The sequence below is a fragment of the Symsagittifera roscoffensis genome, chromosome 8 (assembly GCF_963678635.1).
Source record: "Symsagittifera roscoffensis chromosome 8, txSymRosc1.1, whole genome shotgun sequence".
NCBI lineage: Eukaryota > Metazoa > Xenacoelomorpha > Acoela > Convolutidae > Symsagittifera > Symsagittifera roscoffensis.
The window spans coordinates 20,673,429-20,697,019 of NC_087069.1; the positions used below are offsets into that span (position 1 = coordinate 20,673,429).

Genomic DNA, 23,591 nt, shown 5'->3' on the forward strand with positions numbered 1-23,591 from the left:
CGTAATTTTTAATTTAAGAGCTTTGTAGAGATAAACTTCATTTTGGAAGAAATTTTCATATTATGAATGTTTTGTTTTTAATTTTGCATTTAAAACGTTTAGACATAGTTTTTAAAATTTGATTTTAAAAATCACAAGTTGTTGTTTTACCGCAAAACGATCGTTTTTAAGGTATGTTTCGACCATGCTCGAGTTATATTTTTACCGTGTTTTGATGTTTCTGCTTGAACGTTTATGTTTCGACATTCTGCTTCACTCAAATCCTGTTAAGACAAAGCCAGTGCTCGCCCGAAAAACGACTTACCAATGTAATTCGGTTATGAAAATGCCAGTTTTCCTGGTCTGCGCTAAGTTTTTTACTTCGCGTGAATAAGTAACAAACTTTGAGTTTAGTATAAACTTCAATCTGATTGTTTGCATTTTCTCGCTGAGAATGTTTCACGTTGCAAGAACAAATTTTATACTCCGCTTAATCAAAAAAGATGTCAATACGATGCAAAAGTTGCGGATTACGCCTACAATTGCAGATTCTGTGACAGCGTAAACTTACTATACTAATAAAAGTATGCTTGATTCTGGATTTCACAAACTTTTCTGGATATGATAAATTTCGTTACAAGTTCTGAAAATCAGCTTGCGGATTCCTCAAAATTTCGTGTCTTTTGAGCATATTGATCAGTTTTTTTCATGTTTTCGAAGATCTCGGCCAAATTAGGGTGTGTAATGACTTTTTGGCCAAAAAAACTCAACTTTGCTCGACCCAAGCCAGCTCTGTTTCAATTATCTCGACGAAAAGAAGTGCGCGACTTTGTTCGACCTAAGATGTATCTTTTTCCGACTCCACCTCAACCGAAAAAAAATGCGCTCGTTTTTTTGACCCAAGCGAGATTGGTTTGACAGTCTCGAACGAATATTAATTAACATGCGCTATCCAAAACCAAAATTTTTGTCTTGTGCTCTCCGGTTAAAAACTCTCCGGGGCTAACTTTTCCTAAATGAGATCTAAAATAGCACCGTAATTTTTAATTTAAGAGCTTTGTAGAGATAAACTTCATTTTGGAAGAAATTTTCATATTATGAATGTTTTGTTTTTAATTTTGCATTTAAAACGTTTAGACATAGTTTTTAAAATTTGATTTTAAAAATCACAAGTTGTTGTTTTACCGCAAAACGATCGTTTTTAAGGTATGTTTCGACCATGCTCGAGTTATATTTTTACCGTGTTTTGATGTTTCTGCTTGAACGTTTATGTTTCGACATTCTGCTTCACTCAAATCCTGTTAAGACAAAGCCAGTGCTCGCCCGAAAAACGACTTACCAATGTAATTCGGTTATGAAAATGCCAGTTTTCCTGGTCTGCGCTAAGTTTTTTACTTCGCGTGAATAAGTAACAAACTTTGAGTTTAGTATAAACTTCAATCTGATTGTTTGCATTTTCTCGCTGAGAATGTTTCACGTTGCAAGAACAAATTTTATACTCCGCTTAATCAAAAAAGATGTCAATACGATGCAAAAGTTGCGGATTACGCCTACAATTGCAGATTCTGTGACAGCGTAAACTTACTATACTAATAAAAGTATGCTTGATTCTGGATTTCACAAACTTTTCTGGATATGATAAATTTCGTTACAAGTTCTGAAAATCAGCTTGCGGATTCCTCAAAATTTCGTGTCTTTTGAGCATATTGATCAGTTTTTTTCATGTTTTCGAAGATCTCGGCCAAATTAGGGTGTGTAATGACTTTTTGGCCAAAAAAACTCAACTTTGCTCGACCCAAGCCAGCTCTGTTTCAATTATCTCGACGAAAAGAAGTGCGCGACTTTGTTCGACCTAAGATGTATCTTTTTCCGACTCCACCTCAACCGAAAAAAAATGCGCTCGTTTTTTTGACCCAAGCGAGATTGGTTTGACAGTCTCGAACGAATATTAATTAACATGCGCTATCCAAAACCAAAATTTTTGTCTTGTGCTCTCCGGTTAAAAACTCTCCGGGGCTAACTTTTCCTAAATGAGATCTAAAATAGCACCGTAATTTTTAATTTAAGAGCTTTGTAGAGATAAACTTCATTTTGGAAGAAATTTTCATATTATGAATGTTTTGTTTTTAATTTTGCATTTAAAACGTTTAGACATAGTTTTTAAAATTTGATTTTAAAAATCACAAGTTGTTGTTTTACCGCAAAACGATCGTTTTTAAGGTATGTTTCGACCATGCTCGAGTTATATTTTTACCGTGTTTTGATGTTTCTGCTTGAACGTTTATGTTTCGACATTCTGCTTCACTCAAATCCTGTTAAGACAAAGCCAGTGCTCGCCCGAAAAACTTTTTAACAGAAAAAAAATCAAATAATTGCCTCCACAAGCGTAATAAACAAAAGATATATCTTCACTCACTGATATGTTATGAACGCATACAAATGTAAAAGAAGATTTAATTACTGTTGAAATCATCTGCTTTTCCTCAAAACCTCAATTCTGCATCTTTGGTAATGCTAACAATTGGAAATCTAAAATAGCTAAATCTTCAATAGACCAGGTTGTAGAAACTAAGCCGAGAATCAGATGAGCAGACGAAATATTTTGATGCAGTTAAAGAAAAACTATCTTGATGCATATTAGTAGTTTTTCTAGCCACTTAAACAGCATACCGACACAAACGCTGAAAAAAGCCCGGCTTTTAAATCTTTTGAGATGTTATCAAGCAACATGAAAGCATCATCGCCATCATCTTGTTATAGTTTCACTTTTTCGTTATTTTTTAAAATGTTTCCGGACATCAAAGGCTTCAAAAGTTCAATTTTGAAGATGTAGATCTAGAGATCATAGTACAAAGGAACAAAATTTTTTAGAACCAATAATATGAGTAGCATTATACTTTTTACTCGAATATTTACAAATTCAACCCGAAAGTTCAAAACATTCGGGTTAAATTTGTAATGGATATAAACATAACATAAACATAACCCGAATGTTCAAAACATTCGGGTTAAATTTGTAATGGATATAAACATAACATAAAAAACACTGAATACTGAGTTTCTTCAAAAAGTCTCAACTTTCGAGTTTCAAAGAAAAAGTAGATGCACTTTTAGGTTATTGAATTTCTAGAACAATTTATGATAGGCGCTTTTTTGATAACAAGAACCCAACTAGAGAAAACTGGATCAATAGGTAAAGTTTTTATTCCGCTGGATTTCTAAAAATGAAATTCCACTTTCGAAACTAGAAATGATTCACGTTTTTTTGCGGCATTTCCACGTTCGTATTTGGAGAGTGCTTTTTACGTTGCTTTCAGCAGATGAATTTCAATTAAACTCAAGAAGAGCATATAAACCTAAGTGCATTCCCAAATGCATCAATATGTATGAATGCACATCTGTATTTATTAGAGATTTTCAAGATTTTCCTGAAAAAAAAAACAAAAAAAACATTAGCAAGACCTATAGAGTCTTCACTACAATCATTACTCTTAATCGCAAGTTAGATCTCTTTTCAATTTCGTAGGCGGTAGAACAGAAAAAACAAGATGGTAAAAAAGTTTCCAACAAAGAATTAAGTTTGACAACCTAATCAATTACAAAATCCTGTTCTAATATTCTCACCATTGACAGTACTTTACCACTGGTTTATATGAACACACTGAAAAAACTTTAACATCTATTACAAACATAAAAGTATGAAATATTTTGTGAGTAAATACGCCCAATTTAAAATTTTCAAATCAATAAGTTAACAAAAAAATTATTGCATAGATATTATTTTTTTAATTATGAGCTCAAGACAGTAATACCTTTGCGATGATTTTTTTTTCAAATTTGTCAAAATGGCTAGTTGAAAATACCCCAAGAACATATTCCAAACGTAGGAATAAACAGTTGGCAAAACTTAATTCCTGTTGGATAACATAGCCAACAGAGACCGTTGTAAAAAAAAGTCAATAAACGCAACGAAACAGAAAAAAATGAAAGAAAAAAGAAAAGTTATGGCCTTTAAAATTTTAGGATTTCAAGAACAATTTATATTCTTGATAATTAATTTCAAACAAATTAACATATATTGAGAAATCTGGATCAGTAGGTAAAAATTCATTCCACAGCGAATAAATGCAGCGTTTAAATTATCAGGCGCTGAAAACATTTTTTGCCTTTTTCGAAGAAGTATTATTCAGAAGTTTTTTGTCGATTTTTTTTGTCCAACAAATTGCATTCTTCAGGCTGTTTTGAACCACTAGCAACAAAAAACGGTATAACAGCAACAGGTTTGGGAAAGTCCCCAGTTTGTTAATAATTTACAATCGCCATTTTGACTAAGAAATCTAATTTTTAAAAGCCTCATTAGCGCCAACAGATGCTTTTTTGAGGTGATAACAAATTTTTTGGTTGAAAACTTTTCAAAAAAAAGTCATACGAAGGCATTTCCACACTGCTTCATAAAAATGACTGCAGCACTAAAATTTGAAATTGTAAAAACTGAAACTCTGTGGTGTTTTGCGGACCTCGGAATTACATTTCGAAATGAGACGAACCAATCAAACCCACTTGAAAATTTTCAGCAATGCGTTCTCAGAAATCAAAAAAGCTATTTTTCGTGTTACAGCAACGTTTACTTCATAGTAACTAAGATTATTTCAAACTTCTGTGATCTGTTTTTCTATGTCGTCTGATGTCTCCATTTTCAAGCTTTGTCTAAATCGATTGCTTAATTTTCGTCAAATTTTGCTTCCGGTTAATTTCATCGTAATTTCACCGTACGGTTAATTCCACCGTAGTAAATTGTGAAAGTTATTGGCCTCTAGATTCGAATCAGAGTCCATATTGAAAAACAACATTGGGTTACGCCCAATTAACTCACCAAAATCAAGAAATTAAATGCTTCACAAAATCAGCTAAATGAGATTACCGATACATTTTTTCCCTGAAATTTAGTTGCCAAAAAGCATAGCCAAACTACAGCTGAAAAAAAGGAGAAAAAAGGAGAAATTTCATAACTTCACATGCTCGCTTCTATTGTAACCTTTCATGTTTTTTATAGTAACCAGAAACAGGGTTATTAAGTTTTGGTTTGCTCCGCTGGAAGACCTTAAAAAAAAACCTTTTTGAAACTAAAAATTAAGCTCATATTACGCGGTAATTTCACATTTGATAAAAGACTACTTAATGTCACTTCTATTTAGCAAAAAAAGTAAAATTTTTCTCATTATAGCACCCTAACTTGATTATAGTACTCTAACTTGAATCAAAAGTCAATCAACAAAAAAAAACATTTGAGCTCGAATTTTTCTGACGTTTATTCTGAAAAAAGCAAAAAAAACAAGACCTTAATAATTGAAAATCACTTCGTTTGAAAACATTCAATGACAGAGCGAAAAAAATCAATTTGAACAATAGAGTTAACAGATCTAATCAAACAATTTCAAAGTTATAAGTAAACAAAACTTGGGAAAATCAATGCGCGTAGTTAAAGCAGGGTGACCACTACTTTTTGGGTTGTGATTAGAAGACAATCGACATCTATTCAAAAGTTAATTGAGAATTTTTAACAAAACTGCCAAACTACATTAGAACCTACAAAAAATAAAAATAATAGGCAAAGAATCAAATTTATGAAGAATTGACCGAAAATGTACTTGAAATAAAATGTAACAATACCGAATTTTTTAACTACGCGCACTCAATTTCAAGACTAAAGCATGCTTTGCCTAAGTTTTTCTTCTTCTTGAGCGCCTTTTTCTCCTTCTTGTCCGCGATAGAACTTCACAAACAATCCCAGTGAGAGAGCGAAAGCCACAGTAGTGAAGATAAGTCCACACCATGGTCCAATCAGAGACCAGCCTAGAGTGGCCTTCACATTTTTATCGGTAAAGCAAGCCGTAAAAAGAATATTGGCTAATACGAGACAAACCCAATTGAAGCAGGATACAATCTAAGTTGTGAAATGATAAGTAATCGGTCTCAGCTTATGGTCTCAAGTCATAAAACAAGTCATAAAACTCGAAACCAGAAAACTATGGCAAAATATGCCATATTACGTGTCTTTACGGTTAAAATTGCATTATAAATTTAATCAGAAAGGCGGATAGTGCTGCAAAAAACTGTCAAAAAGGTTGTTGACTTTTTTATGGTCGACTAAATAGATTCTTTGAGCTCTCCGTTGCTGAATACATTGGAAATTATTATGAAAGAATCAAAAAATCAAAAATTATCTGTGCGAGAGTACTGGTTTGATAAAAACAGTTAAAGAAAGTAAAATCTTTAAAAAAACAGCCAACGGACGATTGAAAAAGAGTATTGAACGCAAGGAAACTTTAAAAAATCGACTCGTTTTTTCAAAAATTTTCAACTTTTGAATTTCGGAGAAAAAAAAGATGGCTTAAAAGCTCTTTGAATTTCTTATGATGCACACTTTTTCGTGAAAACTGGATCAATACGTACAATTTTTTTTTTCACTGGAAAATCTGATAATTAATTTCCAATTTCGATTTTAGAAGTCGATCACGTTTTTCGTGACCTTTACATTGTTGCCGTTCGATAGTGGAGTTTGCCTTCCTTTCAACAATGGAATTCACTGAATTTAAAAGAAAGCCGCGAAAAATCAAAACTGAGCGTGAACAAATTTTAAGACTTTTTAACTGAAAAAAAAAAACAAACGAAAAATCAGCAAGACCCATATAAGATAATTCGGCTCTTTTTCCTTTCCCCCACCTCTTATCAAACATGAATTAAATGGTCTAAAGAATGGTTTTACAAGGTTAATTATGAAGCCTAAAGAGCGTTTCTCATACTTAATCTACTCCAAAGTTCCCTTTTTGAGACTTTTTCATTCAAAATTGACCAAAAGAGAAAGTGTGACAGAGAAAAAAAATGTCCATTCTGCAGATCATCCTGACGCTTTATTCATAGAATTAATCACTCATTTCGAAACTTAGGATACAACCATGGCAGATAGAGCACAACGGCGATTGTCTTTAAATTTCAGAACCACTGTCAGAGCTATAGTAACTAAAGCTGCGACATATCCACTGATGTAGCACAACCGTGCTGCATTTAACAGATGAAGGTCAATGAAACCTGGAACAAAAACAAAGGTAAAAAGAGAGTTCTACAATTTAGCTACAAAAGTAGAATGAGAACAGGCAAAATAATAATTATTTCAATGAATATTTGGCTTTTTGAAGTCGAGATTGAAAAATTGATGTTACAAGAAAAAATTATTTCTTTACTTTTGGCTTGGTGTAGTTTCAATAATTTTTTATTCAGTATTGGAAAAAAATACCCGTGAAAATTGAATAGCTAATTTTGGCTCTTCAAAAGTTTTTCAGTGGGTGTCAAACCGTTGAACTAGGTGGCCACGGTAAAAATTTTAAAAGATTTTTTGCAAGTATTTTTCTCTTTGGTAAATTGTATAGATATTCTAACTATTTGTTAAAAATCAATGTTTGTGGTTCGGTTGCTAAATGGCCCTGCTCTATGTCTGATATTTTTCATGTGACCTAAACTTAAAGGACTAATTTTTGCATGCTCAATTTAAAAATTTAGTCTGTAAGTTATATTGAAATGTCAAAGGCAAATAAAATTCACTTTGAGTCACAGAGCACTTCCATTTAGGCAACCTAAACTTAAATTTGAATTTTCAACAAAAAGTATTTTACAATTTATTAAAATAAGAAAAACTTGCTAAAAAACTTGCGTCAAAATTTACATCGTGGCAACCTGGCTCACCGGTTTGTCACCCACTGAAAGGCGTATTGTAAAAACGCCTGGATAAATTAAATAAGCATAAGCTGTGGGCTAGAATGCTGTAAGAATCATTGTCAAAAACTTGTTCTGTACTTAAAAGAATGTAGTTGAGTTTTTTAAAATAAATTCAATACATTAGTGGGAAAAACTTAAGTATAAGAGCGGGTATAATCAAGCAAATTTTTAAAACCAGAACTGACATTTTTTGTTCAATTTCATTAATCAAATTTTAGAAAAATTTTCACCATCATTTTGCTGAACAAAAGCAATTGGTAGGAAATATTTGAAAAAGTTTTGCAAGTTTTTTCATGCTAAAATCGCACAGTGCATGAAAATAGTAAAGATTCATTCTTAAACTCACTGTTACTGAGCGAAAATTAAAGAAGCAAAGAAACCAAATATCATTAAAAAAAGAAGGCGAATGGCTCCTAACTTTTGCGCAGTTGTTGAAAGCGTCATTTTCGAGATGCTAGCCAAAAAAACTATCTCGCAGATTTTAGGAAAAACAGTTTGGTGCTGTTTCACCTGAAAACCATAGTATGTTCCAGACCGCAAAAGTTACGGTTTTTATATCGCCTTTTTTTGCGTTTGACCACAGAAGGAAAACATTTAAAGCGGCAAAAAAAATTGGTTTTCCCTCCATAGCATTGGTTGTTCAGCAAGAACTTAAAGATTACAAAAAATCACAACGCCAAAAATTGAACGTAGTGCAAATGGATAGATAAAAAAAATCTTAGAACGGATATTTTGGTTTGAAACTGCATATTTAAGGAAAAAATTTATTGCGGTAAAAATCCGTTATTTCTTCATCGATAAGCAAAAACAGTTACCAAAATGGCAATTTTGGAAGTATTTTATGCTCTGGTGTCATCTAAGGCATTCAACTAAAAAATAGTATTTTAGAAAAAAATAATGAAATGAGTAAATCACATACGTTAAGTTTTCAGACACAAAGCAGTGCCACTTTGGTAACAGCATCCCGAATTTGGATTTTCAACAAATAATTTAATTATCAGTAGAATCACCCAAAATGAATAATTGTTGCGAGTGAAATCTGTTGCCAAAATGACACAAAGCAGTGCCAATTTGGTAACAGCATCCCGAATTTGGATTTTCAACAAATAATTTAATTATCAGTAGAATCACCCAAAATGAATAATTGTTGCTAGTGAAATTTGTTGCCAAAGTGACACAAAGCAGTGCCATTTTGGTAACAGCATCCCGAATTTGGATTTTCAACAAATAATTTAATTATCAGTAGAATCACCCAAAATGAATAATTGTTGCGAGTGAAATCTGTTGCCAAAGTGACAAAAAGCAGTGCCACTTTGGTAACGGCATCCCGAATTTGGATTTTCAACAAATAATTTAATTATCAGTAGAATCACTCAAAAGAATAATTGTTGCGAGTGAAATCTATTGCCAAAGTGACACAAAGCAGTGCCACTTTGGCAACAGCATCCCGAATTTGGATTTTCAACAAATAATTTAAATATCAGTTGCGAGTAAAATCAGTTGATATTCAAACCCTGGATACCAGATTTTTCGCCCAATAAACCATTTTGACGAAAAAAAGCAGCAACTCAATTTTTACAGTTTTTTTCACAAAACTAATTGAAAAAATTTTAAATTATGCTTCGCCGAAACCTTGCTGGCAGACGTTAACAAATATAGCCAATCAAAAAATGATCACCAAAAAGTCATCCTACATAAAAATTGGAGAAAAAAGTCAAGCAACCAATGTTTTTCAAGAGTGTGCTACTGTTTATCTTTTCATTGCATACTGACAAATCACATGTTTTTGAAATTGTTTGAACAACTTGAAACTGCAAAAACCATCCAAGAACTTCAGAAAATTACCAGGTTTTTTATTTGACTTTTCCGTCAGGAAATATTTTTTTTAGAAAGATTTTCAGTTACGCGACCTTAGATTTGATTCATTTTTGAAAGTTATCCAAAAAATGAAAAAACTATGGTTCAAAATTTTACAAATTACGCTTCGGATTTCCTGAAAGTTTTTTTTGCTACCTGTTTTTTTATTTATTTGATGTCGAAAACATAATTGTAGCCACTAAATTCTAATAAATTTACTGTAAGGAAGTTACGTTTATCCTATTCTTAATTTGTTAAGTTGCGTTACTGTTTTTTTTTCAACTTTAAACGAGCTAAACCATTCAGCTTAATACTTTTAGGATAATACCTATGTTCAATAAAAAAATTGAATTGATGCCAAATCAGTTTTATGCTGGCAAAAATGCCTTGAGATACACTGCCAGCCATCACTAGCAAGAAATAGTATCTGTACGTTTCTCTCATTTCATAGAAATAGTTACTCAAAAGAAATGTCGCTCCGCAATTTTTGACGTAACAAAATCAAAAATTAACTTAGAGAGGTGGTCTCGACAGACCACTTGAAATCTATACTGGGTGAAATTGAAAACGCATCATCAAATTTCGCTCGTTTTTTCCTCAAAAAAATGGCTGAAGAAATCATACAAACTCCTGTTTTTCAATTAAATTTGATAATATTTCAGCCCCTAATCATCATTTGTTTCCTTTCCAAAATGATTTTTCTTATAAACTTGGAAAGAAGGTTAAGCCTGATGTTATCCAGTAAACCCCAGTTGTGATCCAAAAATAAAATGTATGTGTTTTGCTTGTCCATCAGTTATATTTTGTTTATTGGTTTGAATAAGACAAATATTTTCCAGAACTGTGAAAAACTTGGGGTATTTAAAATAATTCAGAAATTGGGCCAAGTATAACAAATGCCATGCTCAAAAATAAATTCTAGGCCTGTCATCAAATCTATTAAGCAAGTCACTATCTATTAAAACAACGATATGGACTTTACAAAAATCTCAAAATTTTAATCTTGAAAATCTTTTTTGTCTCATCGAAGGTTGCTGTTGCTTTTTCAATGGCGTCAAGTATACTTGAAGGTCTTCAATTAGATAAAAAGAAAAATCTAAGCTATTATTCGTTAGGTTCCCGCACAGAAGTTCTATGAATAGAAATCAATTACATAGGATTTTACAGTCTGTCTCTCTGAAAATTGAATTGGTTTTTACTATAGTTGATTGAAAATGGATAGTATGCTTAGTGAAATTTGATGCAAAAAAATCCATTCTTAATTGATTACTTTTAATTTTTTTCAAAAGATTTTATCGAAAGAAGTATAATCCATCATAAACGATTATAATGGGTTATAATCGTTTTTTCAAATCTTTTTGTGAGCACTTTTTATGTATTCATATTAAATTTAAACTTGAGTTAGATACCTTGTTCTATCACTAAATTTCAGTTTTTCCTTAAATTAAAAAGCGTTATACACCAGTGGACAAAATTAAAGTCAAATTTAGGTTATACTTTCCAAAATGCCTTTATTTCATAGCCATTTGGGACAACATTCAAGTCGAATTTCATCCAAGTTTTTACATAGACCAATAGCAAAAGATTAGAATTACCCTCAATGAAATTATCAATATGAAGACTTACCAAAACAAATCCGGGTTGGAAAGCGCCAGAAAAGGCCATATCCGGGCATATATTGATTATTTCATATAGGGTCGCTCTTATCATTTGCTATTGGTCTATGTAAAAGTTTAGCTGACTTTCGTGGAGGCGGGCGTTGAGGGACGTCAAGGGGGTTATGAGGGTTAATGGGGGGTAGGAGGAGCGTAGCGAGGGGACATGGAGAGGAGGGAATTAAGAAAGATGAACATGAGAGTGAAAGTGTTCGTTCGCACTCGAGTTTTGCAGAAAGCGGCAAACAGTAGAGAAAAACTCATGAAAAAATTAATCCATTCTCATCCATTAATGTACAAAAAAAGCAATTGTATTGCAAAAAATGGATTTTAATAGAATATAATGGATTTATATAGATTTTTAATAGAAAAAAAAAGATTGTGATGGATTGAAAATCTATAATGTTGCTCAAATTTGCCACGATAATCGATTATTTGGACAACCTTTTTTTCAACAGAAATCCATTAAAACGATTTTTATCCATGAAACTTTGGTGCCGGTTACCATAAATATCTGCTTCTATTTGAGAACATGAGTAGTTTTTTGGTGACCGCATTTTCACACGAGGCTTTTAACGGTTCCAAAAGAGTTCGCAGAAACAATTGAGTGCAAGGGTACTCGTTCAGGAGTATGGTCTCAAAGTAAACTAGTGGACAATAAAATTAAGCGCAAATTCAAGTTTTTGCTCTACAAAAAAAAGTGTTTTCAATGTCAATTTGGACAGCACTTACTTCCATTATCAGCAAACTTTTTACATAGACCTAGAGCAAATCATCGGAGCTACCATGTATGAAGCTATCAATATTTGGTTTCAAACACTTACCTATGTAATCCGGGGCTGAAAACGGCAGTTTTCTTCTTCTACACTAAATGTAGCAGCGATTAGTGAACTTTTTGAATAAGCGGAGTAAAAATGTTGTGAAACAATTTCAGCGAGAAAATTGAAATCATCAGTGTGAAAGTTTTTCTGAACTCGGCCGTTTGTTACTATTGCCAACGGATTGAAAAGCTGGTTTTTTCAGGCCCGAATTACATTGGTAAGTCTCTTAAACCAAATATTGATAGTTTCATAGATGGTAGCTCTAATGATTTGTTCTGAGTCTATGGGAAAATTTTCGCCGATAATCATTTTCGTTGTCCAAAAAAACATTGAAAACAGGCATTTTAGAGAGTGAACACCTCAATTTGCGCTTATTTTTGTCCATTAGTGCAATTTTCAACCCTATACTAACAGTTTGCAGAATTAGTGATTCTAACTAGTGGAAAACCAAGGATGAACTATAGAGAAGATCCTTTTTTTGTTTCTTAGGGAAAAATAGCCCCTCAAGCATTTAAAAAAATTAGTTTCAAACTAACCAACCATCATCAGACTTGTATGCACCGCAAACGCCATTCATGCATCTTCTCCACAGTCCTATTTTAAGCTCGATGACAGAGAATTTCACTGTCAGCGCATCATTTCCATTGACTAATAACGCCAATGCCAAACCGACTGCTACAAATGCTACAATTATACAGATAAAAACTACTCTAGTCTTTTCTGAAGGTCTCTCAGCCATAGTTTTTCTTTTTTGTTCAAATTTTTTCTCCCAAAAACGGAGTCAATTTTTTGCGTGAAATGAAAGTGCAAAAGATGAAAGAACGTGAAAAACTACCGAAAACAGTGTTGGTCACTAATTTTGATGGTGAACTGTGAAGGTTCGCTATTTTGTTCAGAAGCTAAAAAACTTCAAAAAAGTGCAACGAGATCATTCAACTTTTTGCAATATATATTTAAGATATATACTATTAGCATTATTCTCAAAAGTGGCTGTAATGCGGCCTTCAAACTCAGGTTTTTTTGTCATTTTTTTAATACGAATCAACAGCGTTTAGTCTCTTATCTGGCGTTACTACACAATAACCGGTGCTTATAATCATCTTTGCTCGAATTTGGCTCAAAAAGCAACATATTTGGTCTCTTGTTAAAAGATAAAAAAAGCTGCAATCGTAGAATTGCCGTTTTACTACTTTCCCGAGTAGATTTGACTTCTTGTCGCGACTCAAAGTATGTGGTAACAGTTGCCTGGGTTGCAAAGTTAACCAATTGATTAGGTTTTATACTTGTTTGGGTGCAAATGGTGGCTTGAGATAACCTAGTGACGAAGGACCAAGTAGCTCTCCCAATTATTTTGTCTGTCTTTTTTTCGCACCATTAAGAGTAATTCAAGCTACTTGGCTTCCCGTAGAACCAATTTGATTCTATCAATTCAAATCCTTTTAGACCTGGGGTGGGGGAATTTTCAAAGAAAAGCAAAAACTTTTCATTTTTTTAATGAAAATTTCATCCTTTTTGAATCCAAACTCTTCGAAACTTAAGGGAGTCTTGTTTTTTTTAAGAAGAACTCACTGCTTAGGCTATCAGGCGCATCAGGCTAGTCTTATATTTGAACAAAATTGCTTGCTTTCTGAAAAAAAATCGGGTTACTTCAAATTGCAGCAAAAATAAATCCGCTCAAATACATTCAGTTTTTTTTTCAAAGCTATGAAGGGAAAACGATTTTGAATTAAAGTTGAAAAGTGAAAGAAGACAACCACAATAAACTGAACAATGGGAAAAACTAACAGGTATAAATTATTTTTATTTAAGTGATTAAAATGATTGGTGGATACAAGAATACAACAAAACAGTTACATCAAACCGAGTTAACAAAAACTCGTTCTACAGCTGGTTATAATAGTAATCATAGTCGTAATCATAGTCGGGATCATCATGGTACTTGGCGTTTTCCTCAATCCAGTCCACAAACGACAATACTTTGAGGTAGACTCCTGGAGAGTGTGGTTGCCCACAGGGGAAAGGGCCCAAAAGGGCTAACCCAATAATAGCAAAACCACAGTTGTCTGGGTTGTCCCATTCTTATCGGAATAATTTAAAGAATTATTTGGGCCGAGAAAAAGAGCTTTTTGAAATCAACTAAGCATAAATAGCACTAGGAAATTAAAATCTTTACTTAAAAAAAACTATAACCAATTTAACTGAGGGCAGAATTATCTAGTCTATCAATTAGCCAGCTGCTCTTGTTGATTAACGCACTTTCTCGACCCAAAAAAGTCCCATTTTACCTTCAACAGGAACAGGAGTGAACAAGGGGGCACCAGCGTCATATTCACAAAAACTCGGTCCCCCTTCTTCGTAGCCAGCACAGAGTTGAGTGTCGGCGATGCTCAATTGGTCCAACTGACAAAACCAAGTGCCAAATTACGTTTTTTTAATCAAAAAAACTCGATTTCACCATTTTTAAAAACCAAATTTTATAGTAGAAATGTTACTGCTCATTTACGTTCTTTATGAACCCCCCTTCACCCCGTTTGGTGCTCATAAAAAGTCTGGGGAAATTCGATTTCTTGGTACAAAATTGGCATTTTGTTTTTACTTCAGCCCAATCTGCCTGGCAGACGTCACGGTTGTAAATTGGAGCTTTCGCCTCCCTCAAATCATCTTGTGGCGATAGGCTACCACCGCCGGTGCTTCCCCACCCCGCAACAACAGTGTCAATAGCCTTCATATCACTCGATGGTAACTTCACAGGGGCGACAGTCGAAGTCCAATTCAATTTTTCAGAGAGCATGATTAGTGCAATGTCGTATGCGCTCACCGTTGGAAACTCTTCGTAATTCGCCTTGTCAGCGACATTTTGTCCCGAACGGGATAATGGATGAAACAAATAGTCGGAAGCTTTTCGATCTTGTCGGTTTGATCCATAGTCTTGCCTGGTGATGGACGGATTTACTTTTTACGTTGTAGTGTAAAATGGATTTCTAAGACATTTCTACGATAAAAAATTTTCAACTTTCTCTTTCACAGAAACGCTGTTTTTGGCTGTAGTGCAAGGAGAGCAAACTCATAAAAACTGACTTCTGCCAAATATTATAAGAAAAATAAGCTCAGCAGATATTTGCAAAAGAGTCAACGAACAGAAGTAAAATGAAAAACTAATTTTCACTATTCGAGTTTCAAAGAAAAAAAAATACACATTAAAGATGTTAGAATTTTTAGAGTACGGCTGTTTTTGAGTGCCAAAATTTTTTTTCGTTATAATGGGGGGTTCTACGTAGCTAATAGCTATGACTATCAAATAAGGTTGGAATAGTTGAGCTAGTGTGCGCATTAATTTAAAACAACCGGACCTTGCGGCCTAAATTTTTACAAATAAAACTCGACACTTTTTTTCATGTTAGTTTTTTTAATGAAATTAACCTTATTTGAGTACAATGATTGAATTGGTAAATTTTCTTTTCGCTGGGCAAGCCAAAAACAAAATATTCTTTCAGCTTCTGTGTATGAATTTGCATGTACTTTGAAGTAAAAATATGACTTTAAAGAAAAGAAACAGAGAAAAAAGTATTCTTGTCGACAACGCCGGCGATTATTCTCCACCCGGTCATTGCAGAATGGTCCAAACAGTGATGGGCTGTTATAATCGTCCACTCGTTGTAGATTGATCCGACGCAGTAGTCGCCTCCTTCGTATTTTTCAACGACAACTATGAAAGGATATTTGCCCAAGGGTACGAGAGTGCCGTCTACTATTTGGACAATATTTCGCTCAAAAGTGCGCTTAAGTTTGAATTGAAAGCATATCGAAGAAATTAAATTCAAATGAAATTTCATGAGTATAGAAACCTCAACGAAAAAAAAAACTAAAAGAAGAAAAATTTAAAGTTCTTCATTGTACTCTATGAAGAAAACGAAATGATACAAGTTTAAACTTCCCAATTTTTTGAAAAATCTAAGATCAAAAAACGTCTCACAAAACGTCCTGTAAAATAGACAACAATCAAATGATTTTGAATTTCTGTGTTGAAAATGAAGAAAACTTTAAATCTTATTAATTTTTGAGACAAAGAAACTTTTACACATATGGTTATTATTGCTTTTCAACACAAAAAAATGGCTAAAATGTTGGCGCAGCAGCATCAACTTCCTATAAATTTAAGATATGCTTTTCAAATCCACATTTTGGTTGCTATCAGTTTCAAATCGAAATTGATTCAAGGCGAACGCGTCAGCCGAAGCTACCAGGAAGCTCAGAAGAAAAATCTTCTCCATTATGCTTTTAAACTCGATTTATTTCACAAAATTGATGCGAAGAGAAAAAATAAGTTTTTATTCTGAGATTCTTTCATTTATAGTACAGAAAGTTTGTTTGAATGTCTTCAACTTGTTTGAAGACCGATTATTGCTCTTATCTTTAATAAAACTTACCTAGAAGAGATCAAAATAAACACCTTAACAACATACGATAAATATTGAAAACTTCACAAAACTTCACAAAAACTCCAACAAAGTGGATGGCGTGATTTTCATTGATCATAAATTATCATTAAGATTTTGAAAGTGTTTATAAATTAAGATAAACTGTAAGTCAAAATAAAACGGTAAAAAAGAGACAGAAGAAGATTGACTTGTTGACTTGTAGGACATGCTGTAAAAGAAAGCGTAGGACTTTAAATCAGCTCTGGTAATCAGAGTTACTTTGAATTTATTAAACAGTTTTAGCTTTCATCAGAGAGATATGAAGATATGAAAACAGTTAAGTGCAAATAAATTGAGGCCTTGATTCAGCGAGGGTGTGTAAGATTGGTGTAAGGTCGCCTGATAACGTCCATAGTCCTTTCCAAAAACGCGCATAATTCTTTCTTGAAAAGTTCAGTTATTTTCTGAAAATTTCAAAATCCATTCCCAGAAAGTTCACAATTCCTTCTCAAAATATCCAAAGAGTCTTTTCAAAAATTCCATTGTTCAATCCTGAAAAGATAATAAGTTTTTTCCCAAAGAGTTTGTAATTCCTTCCTGAAAATTCCCAAAGATTCCATAGCTTCTTACAGAAAATTTCATAGTTTTTTTCCGTCAAAAAGTCCATAGTTCCTTCCCGAAAATTGCATAGTTTTTTTCCGAAAGATTCCATAGTTCCTTCCCGAAAATTCTATAATTTTTTTCCCAAAAATTCCATAGTTCCTTTCTGAAATTGCATCGTTTTTTCCCAAAGATTCCATAGTTCCTACCCGAAAATTCCATATTTTTTTTTTCCCAAAAATTCCATAGTTCCTTTCTGAAAATTGCATCGTTTTTTCCCAAAAAGTGCCTAGTTCTTTGCCTCGCCATAGTTGTTTGGAAAAATTTGCAAATGCAGTTTAACCAGCATAGGCTAGTAAAATAAAACAAAAATAAGCTCTACACACAGCCGAGCTCTACAGATTTATTTTCTAACTTCTGATTTCCAGTTTTCATAGAAATCAAAAAGGCTATTTATCAAAAGTACTCTGTTATTCCAACTATCACAAACAATTTATATCCGATTCCTCGCTCGATCTTATCTGGCGTTTCGATGTGCAGAAAAAGTCGCACAAAATTACGCCTGTTTAACAATCATAGTTCAATTTTCAAGTCGTCTATTGATGTTGGACAAACGCCAAAAAACATATCAAAATAAGAGAGGATACTCATACAATATTTAGAAAAAACTTCAAATATGCAATTTGAATCAAAATGATGTTGTTTCCGCGAACTGGAAACAATCTCTATCAAAGGCTGTGATCAAAGGGATAAGTCTGTCTAAGGACAATGTGATTCTATGACATCGAGGTTAAATAAACAATGAAGTGTACTAAAAATTGACTCACAGCAAGTGTGTTTGCATGTCTCACCACCCACTTCTCCGATGAGTCATCGATCACGATCACCCTCTCACCGGGGTTCAACTTGAGTGCATTGTCTGTGTCAGTGAAGCCCATCACCACCTCCCAAACTTTGTGTCTACCCAGTCCGGCTGACACTCCAGAAGTGCCAGAAGTAGTACCAGTGCCGGTTGATTTTGGGTGGAGGTCCTGAAAGATGAGAAAACCTCAAAACTACGTATTTAAAATTAAATAGCGCTCAAAGAACACAATCCATTCTGAATCAGCTTTGTCAGCCAACTTAGAATGGTCTAGCTCTGTGTTTCAGTTTTTGAGCAGTCGGACGTCATGAACAAAATCTAACCATAATATATGAAACCATATAACCATAAAACCATAATAATTTGTTTTCGAACCAAAAAAAACCAATCAGATAACACAGTAAAAACAATTGGACATGGTCCCAGATTAAATCGAAGTGCTTAACTAAGCCTGTCTAGCGAATAAATGTAATGAAAAATAATTATTTCTAAGAAATTATAATAATCATATAAAAATAGTAAAACTGACATACCTTTACGCCCTGATGACCTTGGTTCACTTTATCAATAAGTCCCCCCAATGCACAACTAGACGTTGACTCCTCCACACTGCTGCTGACCACAGTGCCATAGGTACTAGTCATGGACACCCTCCGACTGGCCGAACAAGAGGAGTCCACCACTGTGTTCGACCCGTCGTCTGTCTTCACACTCTCACACATCGTGTCCTCGTCACTCTCCGAGATACGCCGAAGCTGATTGGCTGAAAAAAAAACATTCACCTTAAAAAAATAAGCCTAGGTACTAGAGTTCGAATCCCGCTAGGGTCATCAAATTTTTTAACTAATGTTTTTAGAAGTCTTTTGTTTCAATTTTATAAATTTTTTTCATCACTTATTTTTTGTGCATGCGCTGAAACGATCTGTTGATCCCATTGCATTCCGGTCTTTCCGGTCGAATGCGACTTGCAATCCTGAAGTCAATCCATGGATAAATTTTCCGAACTAGTTTAACTCTTTTGCTCGTTCTTCTTATAACGAATTGTGAATGGTCACTATCATAAAACTAGCAAAACTGTGAAATGATGAAATAACTGGCAAGAAAATACAAAACCAAAACAAAAATAAAAAAGCGAGAAAGCAAGAAGAAAAACCATGTCGCTACCTAAAAACAATCAAGTTCGGCCATATTTTGCATATTTAAAGCTCCATGAGCAACGTCAAGAAGAAAATTTTTAAATGTTCAAACAAAAAAAAACAAAAACATTAAGATAGTTAGCTAGTTATTTAAATATAATTAAACACGGAACTCACCGTCAACTTTCAAAAATGCTGAAGAATGAATAGAACCCAGAACATTTTTTCCGACCACTTCATAAATTCCCTCGTCCAGTGGGATAACAGAAAGAATACTCAACGACACACTGCCAGACTCGGAATCATTCTTGAACGCAATGGAATGATTGGACTGAACTTGCTCGTTGTTCCTGAACCACTCAATCGAATCTGGAATCGGTAGTGCAAAAGAGCATTCCAAGGTAACCAGGCATCCGGAAGATACTGTAACGTCGGCAAGAGGTTTGGTGATCTCGGGAGGTACTCGCGGGAGTTCCGGATATGCCGAACGCATCCGGGGTGAAACTGGGCGACCGAGTGTCGGAGGCGACGCGTCGGGACTGAGTTTCGAAACAGAAGTCTTGCTTGTTGTCGCGCTTAGTTTCTTCTCGGCAAAAACGTCGTCGGTGTTAGCTCCATACGAGTCTGTGTTCCTTAATGGCTGATGTTGCGTAGCGGTGACGTTCGGTGACGTAGCTGTAACACTTGGAGAAGAAGCAGAATCGATATCAAGAGGAGTTTTTGTAGTGGAGCTTGGGTTACTTGAATCTATAGACGCTGATGACACTTGCTTCTTCATTTTAAGGGTTTCAAAAATTTCATTTACTAGTGAAGAGTCCTCGCCTAGAGTGTCAAAGAAACCTGGAGAAGTTTCTGGGAGCTCAATCGTTGGTAGTCCAGGAGTTTCCGTCGAAGAGATTAGTGAGTCATCATCCGAATCATCGTCGTCAGGAAGGTAATTCGACCCGAAAAACTTAAGTTTTTCAGCTGGACTCGGAATCTCGGAAGACATAATACCCAGAGCCCGTCGTTCGCCCATACCCGGAGTTAAGGTTTTATCTGGATCACTTGTAGCTAATTTGTCGGAAGGTAGCGGGAGTTCTGGAGGCGAAGGTGACTTGTCGGGTGGTTCCTCGGGAGTGTCTCCGCTCGGTTCATTCGAGGTGTCTTCGACGTCTGGCTCTCCTTCTTCGGTGTCAGTTCCCTCCTCATCTTCATCGTCGTCGTTTTCGTCTTCTTCGTCAAACTCTTCTTCGTCTTCCTCTTCTTCGCATTCTAAAATAAAACAGAATAGTAATTAACTCTAAGTAGGAATTATTTAAAAAATCAAACAATCTAATAAGACTTTCAAGTAGAAAGACGTTTTTTGAAATAGTTATGGGAAAAGAACGCATAAATTTTATCAGGTAAAACATGGGATCTAGACTCTAAAACATGGCTCTAGACTATAAATTTTAAGTAAGGTGTTAAAGTGATCACGGTATTTAAAACATTTTCTCTTGCTGTTCTTGGGCACAGGGAAAGTGTTTAAAATAAACATTAAAAATGAGGTCATACCAGAACTCAATCAAAAGCACAAATGAAAAAAAATAGTCTGTGAAAATCAATCTGGGAAATTTTCCATGTATATTTGACTCTCGCTATGATTTTCTCCCGTTGTAAATAAGTGTGAAAAACTGAAGTAGTCAGACAAATTTTTATCGCCATTGAGAAAACTAATTTCGAAATATCTTTCCAAGCTCCAAGTCACGCCAGAAAATAAGATCCCACAATTAAGTCCCTGTGAGTTTTTTTGAGGTAGTTAACAGCGCCCTGGGAACCCCATCGTACATCAGAAAACGGTAAGTAGTAAGACGGTCGTAAAGTTTTCGAAAACAGTCGTGAGTAATAATGACCAAACTGCGCAAATTGACTTCTTTTTAAATCAAAAGCTTCAACAAAAAAATCGAAAGATCTGTCGGCATATTATTTCACTCAAAACTTTTTTGTATAAAATAGTTTCTTTAAAAAAATGTTTTACGTCCCAGATCAATTTTTTCCCAACACCGCGTGGCTTACCTTGAATAGATACATTGACGACAGCATAAATAGCATTGACTGTGTTGTTGGCAGCAACCGTGTACTCCCCTGCGTCTGTGAGATCACAGCCCCTAATAGTCAGAGTGCCTCTGCCAGAGAAGGGGTCTTCTGAGATGAATATTCTGCCGGCTGATTTGAGCAGTTTCCCATTGCGGAACCATTCAATCACTGGCAGAGGGTAGCCTGGAAAGAAGATAAATCATAATAAATTGTTCTCAGGGAAGGTTTTTTACAATGATATTTTCGTTTAACTCTTCATATATCATTAATTAAGCACCGAATTGAACGGACCACGGACGCTAATTAATTTAGGAACAAATTAATTTCTGTTACATTTCACACTTATTGAAGTTTTTTGTTTCAAAATTTTTTGGCGTACTTGTTTTACACAAAATATAGTTGTTTTTGGCGCTAAGTTTTGAAAAGAATGCCAAAAGAGGTTTGAAATTCATTCTATGATTCACCCACAACTTCAACTTTTCATGCGTTTTTCTGAAGTCAATGACAATAAGCGACAATTGATTACGGGAATCCGAGTCCCACCTCTAACTGATTTGCTTTCAATTCAAAGGGGAGACTCGCAAAACGCACCTGAGACATTGGCGACCATCTCAACAGTAGTCCCCTCATTGAACACACCTCCTTGTGGTTTAGACACAAACTCACACATCTGGTAAGTGGGCATACCCCCTGCGTATCCCAACATACCCCCGGCTGCTCCCTCTGATCCCCCGCCAGGTAGATTTGAGAAGTCACCCTCAGACATAATGCTACACATGGGATGGGACAAGTTAGCCTTATTTTAAAAAAGTTTCATCCAGTTGACGAAAGAAAAGCAGAATTAAGCAAAAAAAAGACAAAAATTATTGCCCGATTAACTAACTATTAAATAGCCAGATATATGTAATTCTTAGTATAATAATTAAAACTTTCAATAAATGAAACTTTTTTTAGCTTCGAACAAAATTTCATCTGATCAGACTAATAGAGTACTTAAAAGCAAGAAATTATCATGTGCTTGTTGTAACAGAATCTATATTCTATTCTTATAAATATCATAAATAAGTGCAAAAATATCATGACATCAGCCGTTGATCGGGGGATTTAAACAAAACGGTCTAAAAAATCTTAATTTATTGATTTTTGCAAAGCTGGGCGCAAAAAAAACTGGCGTCCAGAGCAACCAAATTTAGTCCCTTTCTGACTCAATTCTAATTTTTTTGTATTTAAAGTGAGCCTTGTGTGCCTTGTGGTGTCGCTGAATGCACTTTGCATGCTGTTGGTGCTGTCTCTCCGTCTTCCATTGTGACCCCTCTCTCCCCCTCCCCCGCCAGTCACACTGTGCGTCCCGGTGGCACCAGTTATGCAGCTAGTAAAAAAGAAAGTTTTCAAGAAAAGATGTATTTTGAAAAATTGTTAATCAAGATGATTTTTCGAAGGCGAGAATTTAAGATATTCGATGCTTGTCATCTCGCAGTTCTCGCGGCGCCGGTTCCCAAACTATCACCGCTTGAATAGTTCGTCATCATTTTAGACAACTCTCGTAGCTTTGTTTCTGGGGGCTTGGTGGAAACTTTAGCTCTTTCGAATACCTGTGCATGTCTGTTGAGGTAGAGAGGATGCTCTTGGCGTCATCACAGGTGGCGAATGAGTCCGCCACACTCCTCATGTCATCATCCCCCTCGTCCACTCCCCTCGAGTGACCTAAAATGACTCAAGTTAACGGAACCATATCCATATTTAAGAAAAAAAGCTATTGACCACGACCAAGTTGGTTCTCTTCTTTCTCATGAATTATACTAAAAAAGACAATTATATCCAAAAAATACAAAAATCAGATGGCCTTGAAGGTCTTTGAACTTTTAGAACAGTTTGTGTTCGACACTTTTTTGATAAAATCAACCCCAATTTGAGAAAACTGGATCAATAGGTAAATTTTTTTCTTCGCTGGGAAATCTGAAAATTAAATTCCATTTTCGAAACTAGAAGTCAATCACGTTTTAAGTGAACTTTACTTTTTTGCTGATCGACAATTTGCCTTCCTTTTAACAAAAAAACTGAACTGAACGAAAAAAGAAATCAATAGTCAAACCGCGAAAACTTAAGTTGTCCTTTTTAATTTACATTGCCTCTGAGGACAGCTTGGGGTGACAACAGTAAGAAAAAAGAAGTTGATAAAACAGAAAAAATTTCCTCACCTCCTTTACCCCCTCCTGTCGTCCCTGCATAATTGGAGGGCGTGTCTATGGCTAGATTGGCAGCTGAGAATATTCTCTGTCCATTTGTATTAGTAGCTATGCAGTAGTAAGTTCCGATGTCATCTTCACCTATGTCGTCTATGAGGAGGGCGTAGAAACCTGGATATTAACAAAAAAAAACTGGATCTGTGGGAAATTTTTGGAATAAAAATACAAAGTAAATGGGTATGTGAA

At 34.7% G+C, this 23,591-nt stretch overlaps 1 protein-coding gene across 1 annotated transcript in view; it reads right to left on the minus strand.

Moving 5' to 3' along the window:
- The window catches only part of LOC134853498 (muscle M-line assembly protein unc-89-like), a gene marked incomplete at its 3' end in the record, with an annotated part of 73,412 nt that overhangs the window by 19,362 nt on the left and 30,459 nt on the right, over nt 1–23,591 (minus strand). The window contains 8 exon segments of the mRNA XM_063869498.1: nt 17,931–18,134; nt 18,499–18,728; nt 19,279–20,355; nt 21,139–21,342; nt 21,751–21,929; nt 22,406–22,528; nt 22,752–22,863; nt 23,358–23,516. Coding sequence (XP_063725568.1) covers nt 17,931–18,134; nt 18,499–18,728; nt 19,279–20,355; nt 21,139–21,342; nt 21,751–21,929; nt 22,406–22,528; nt 22,752–22,863; nt 23,358–23,516 — 2,288 coding nt within the window.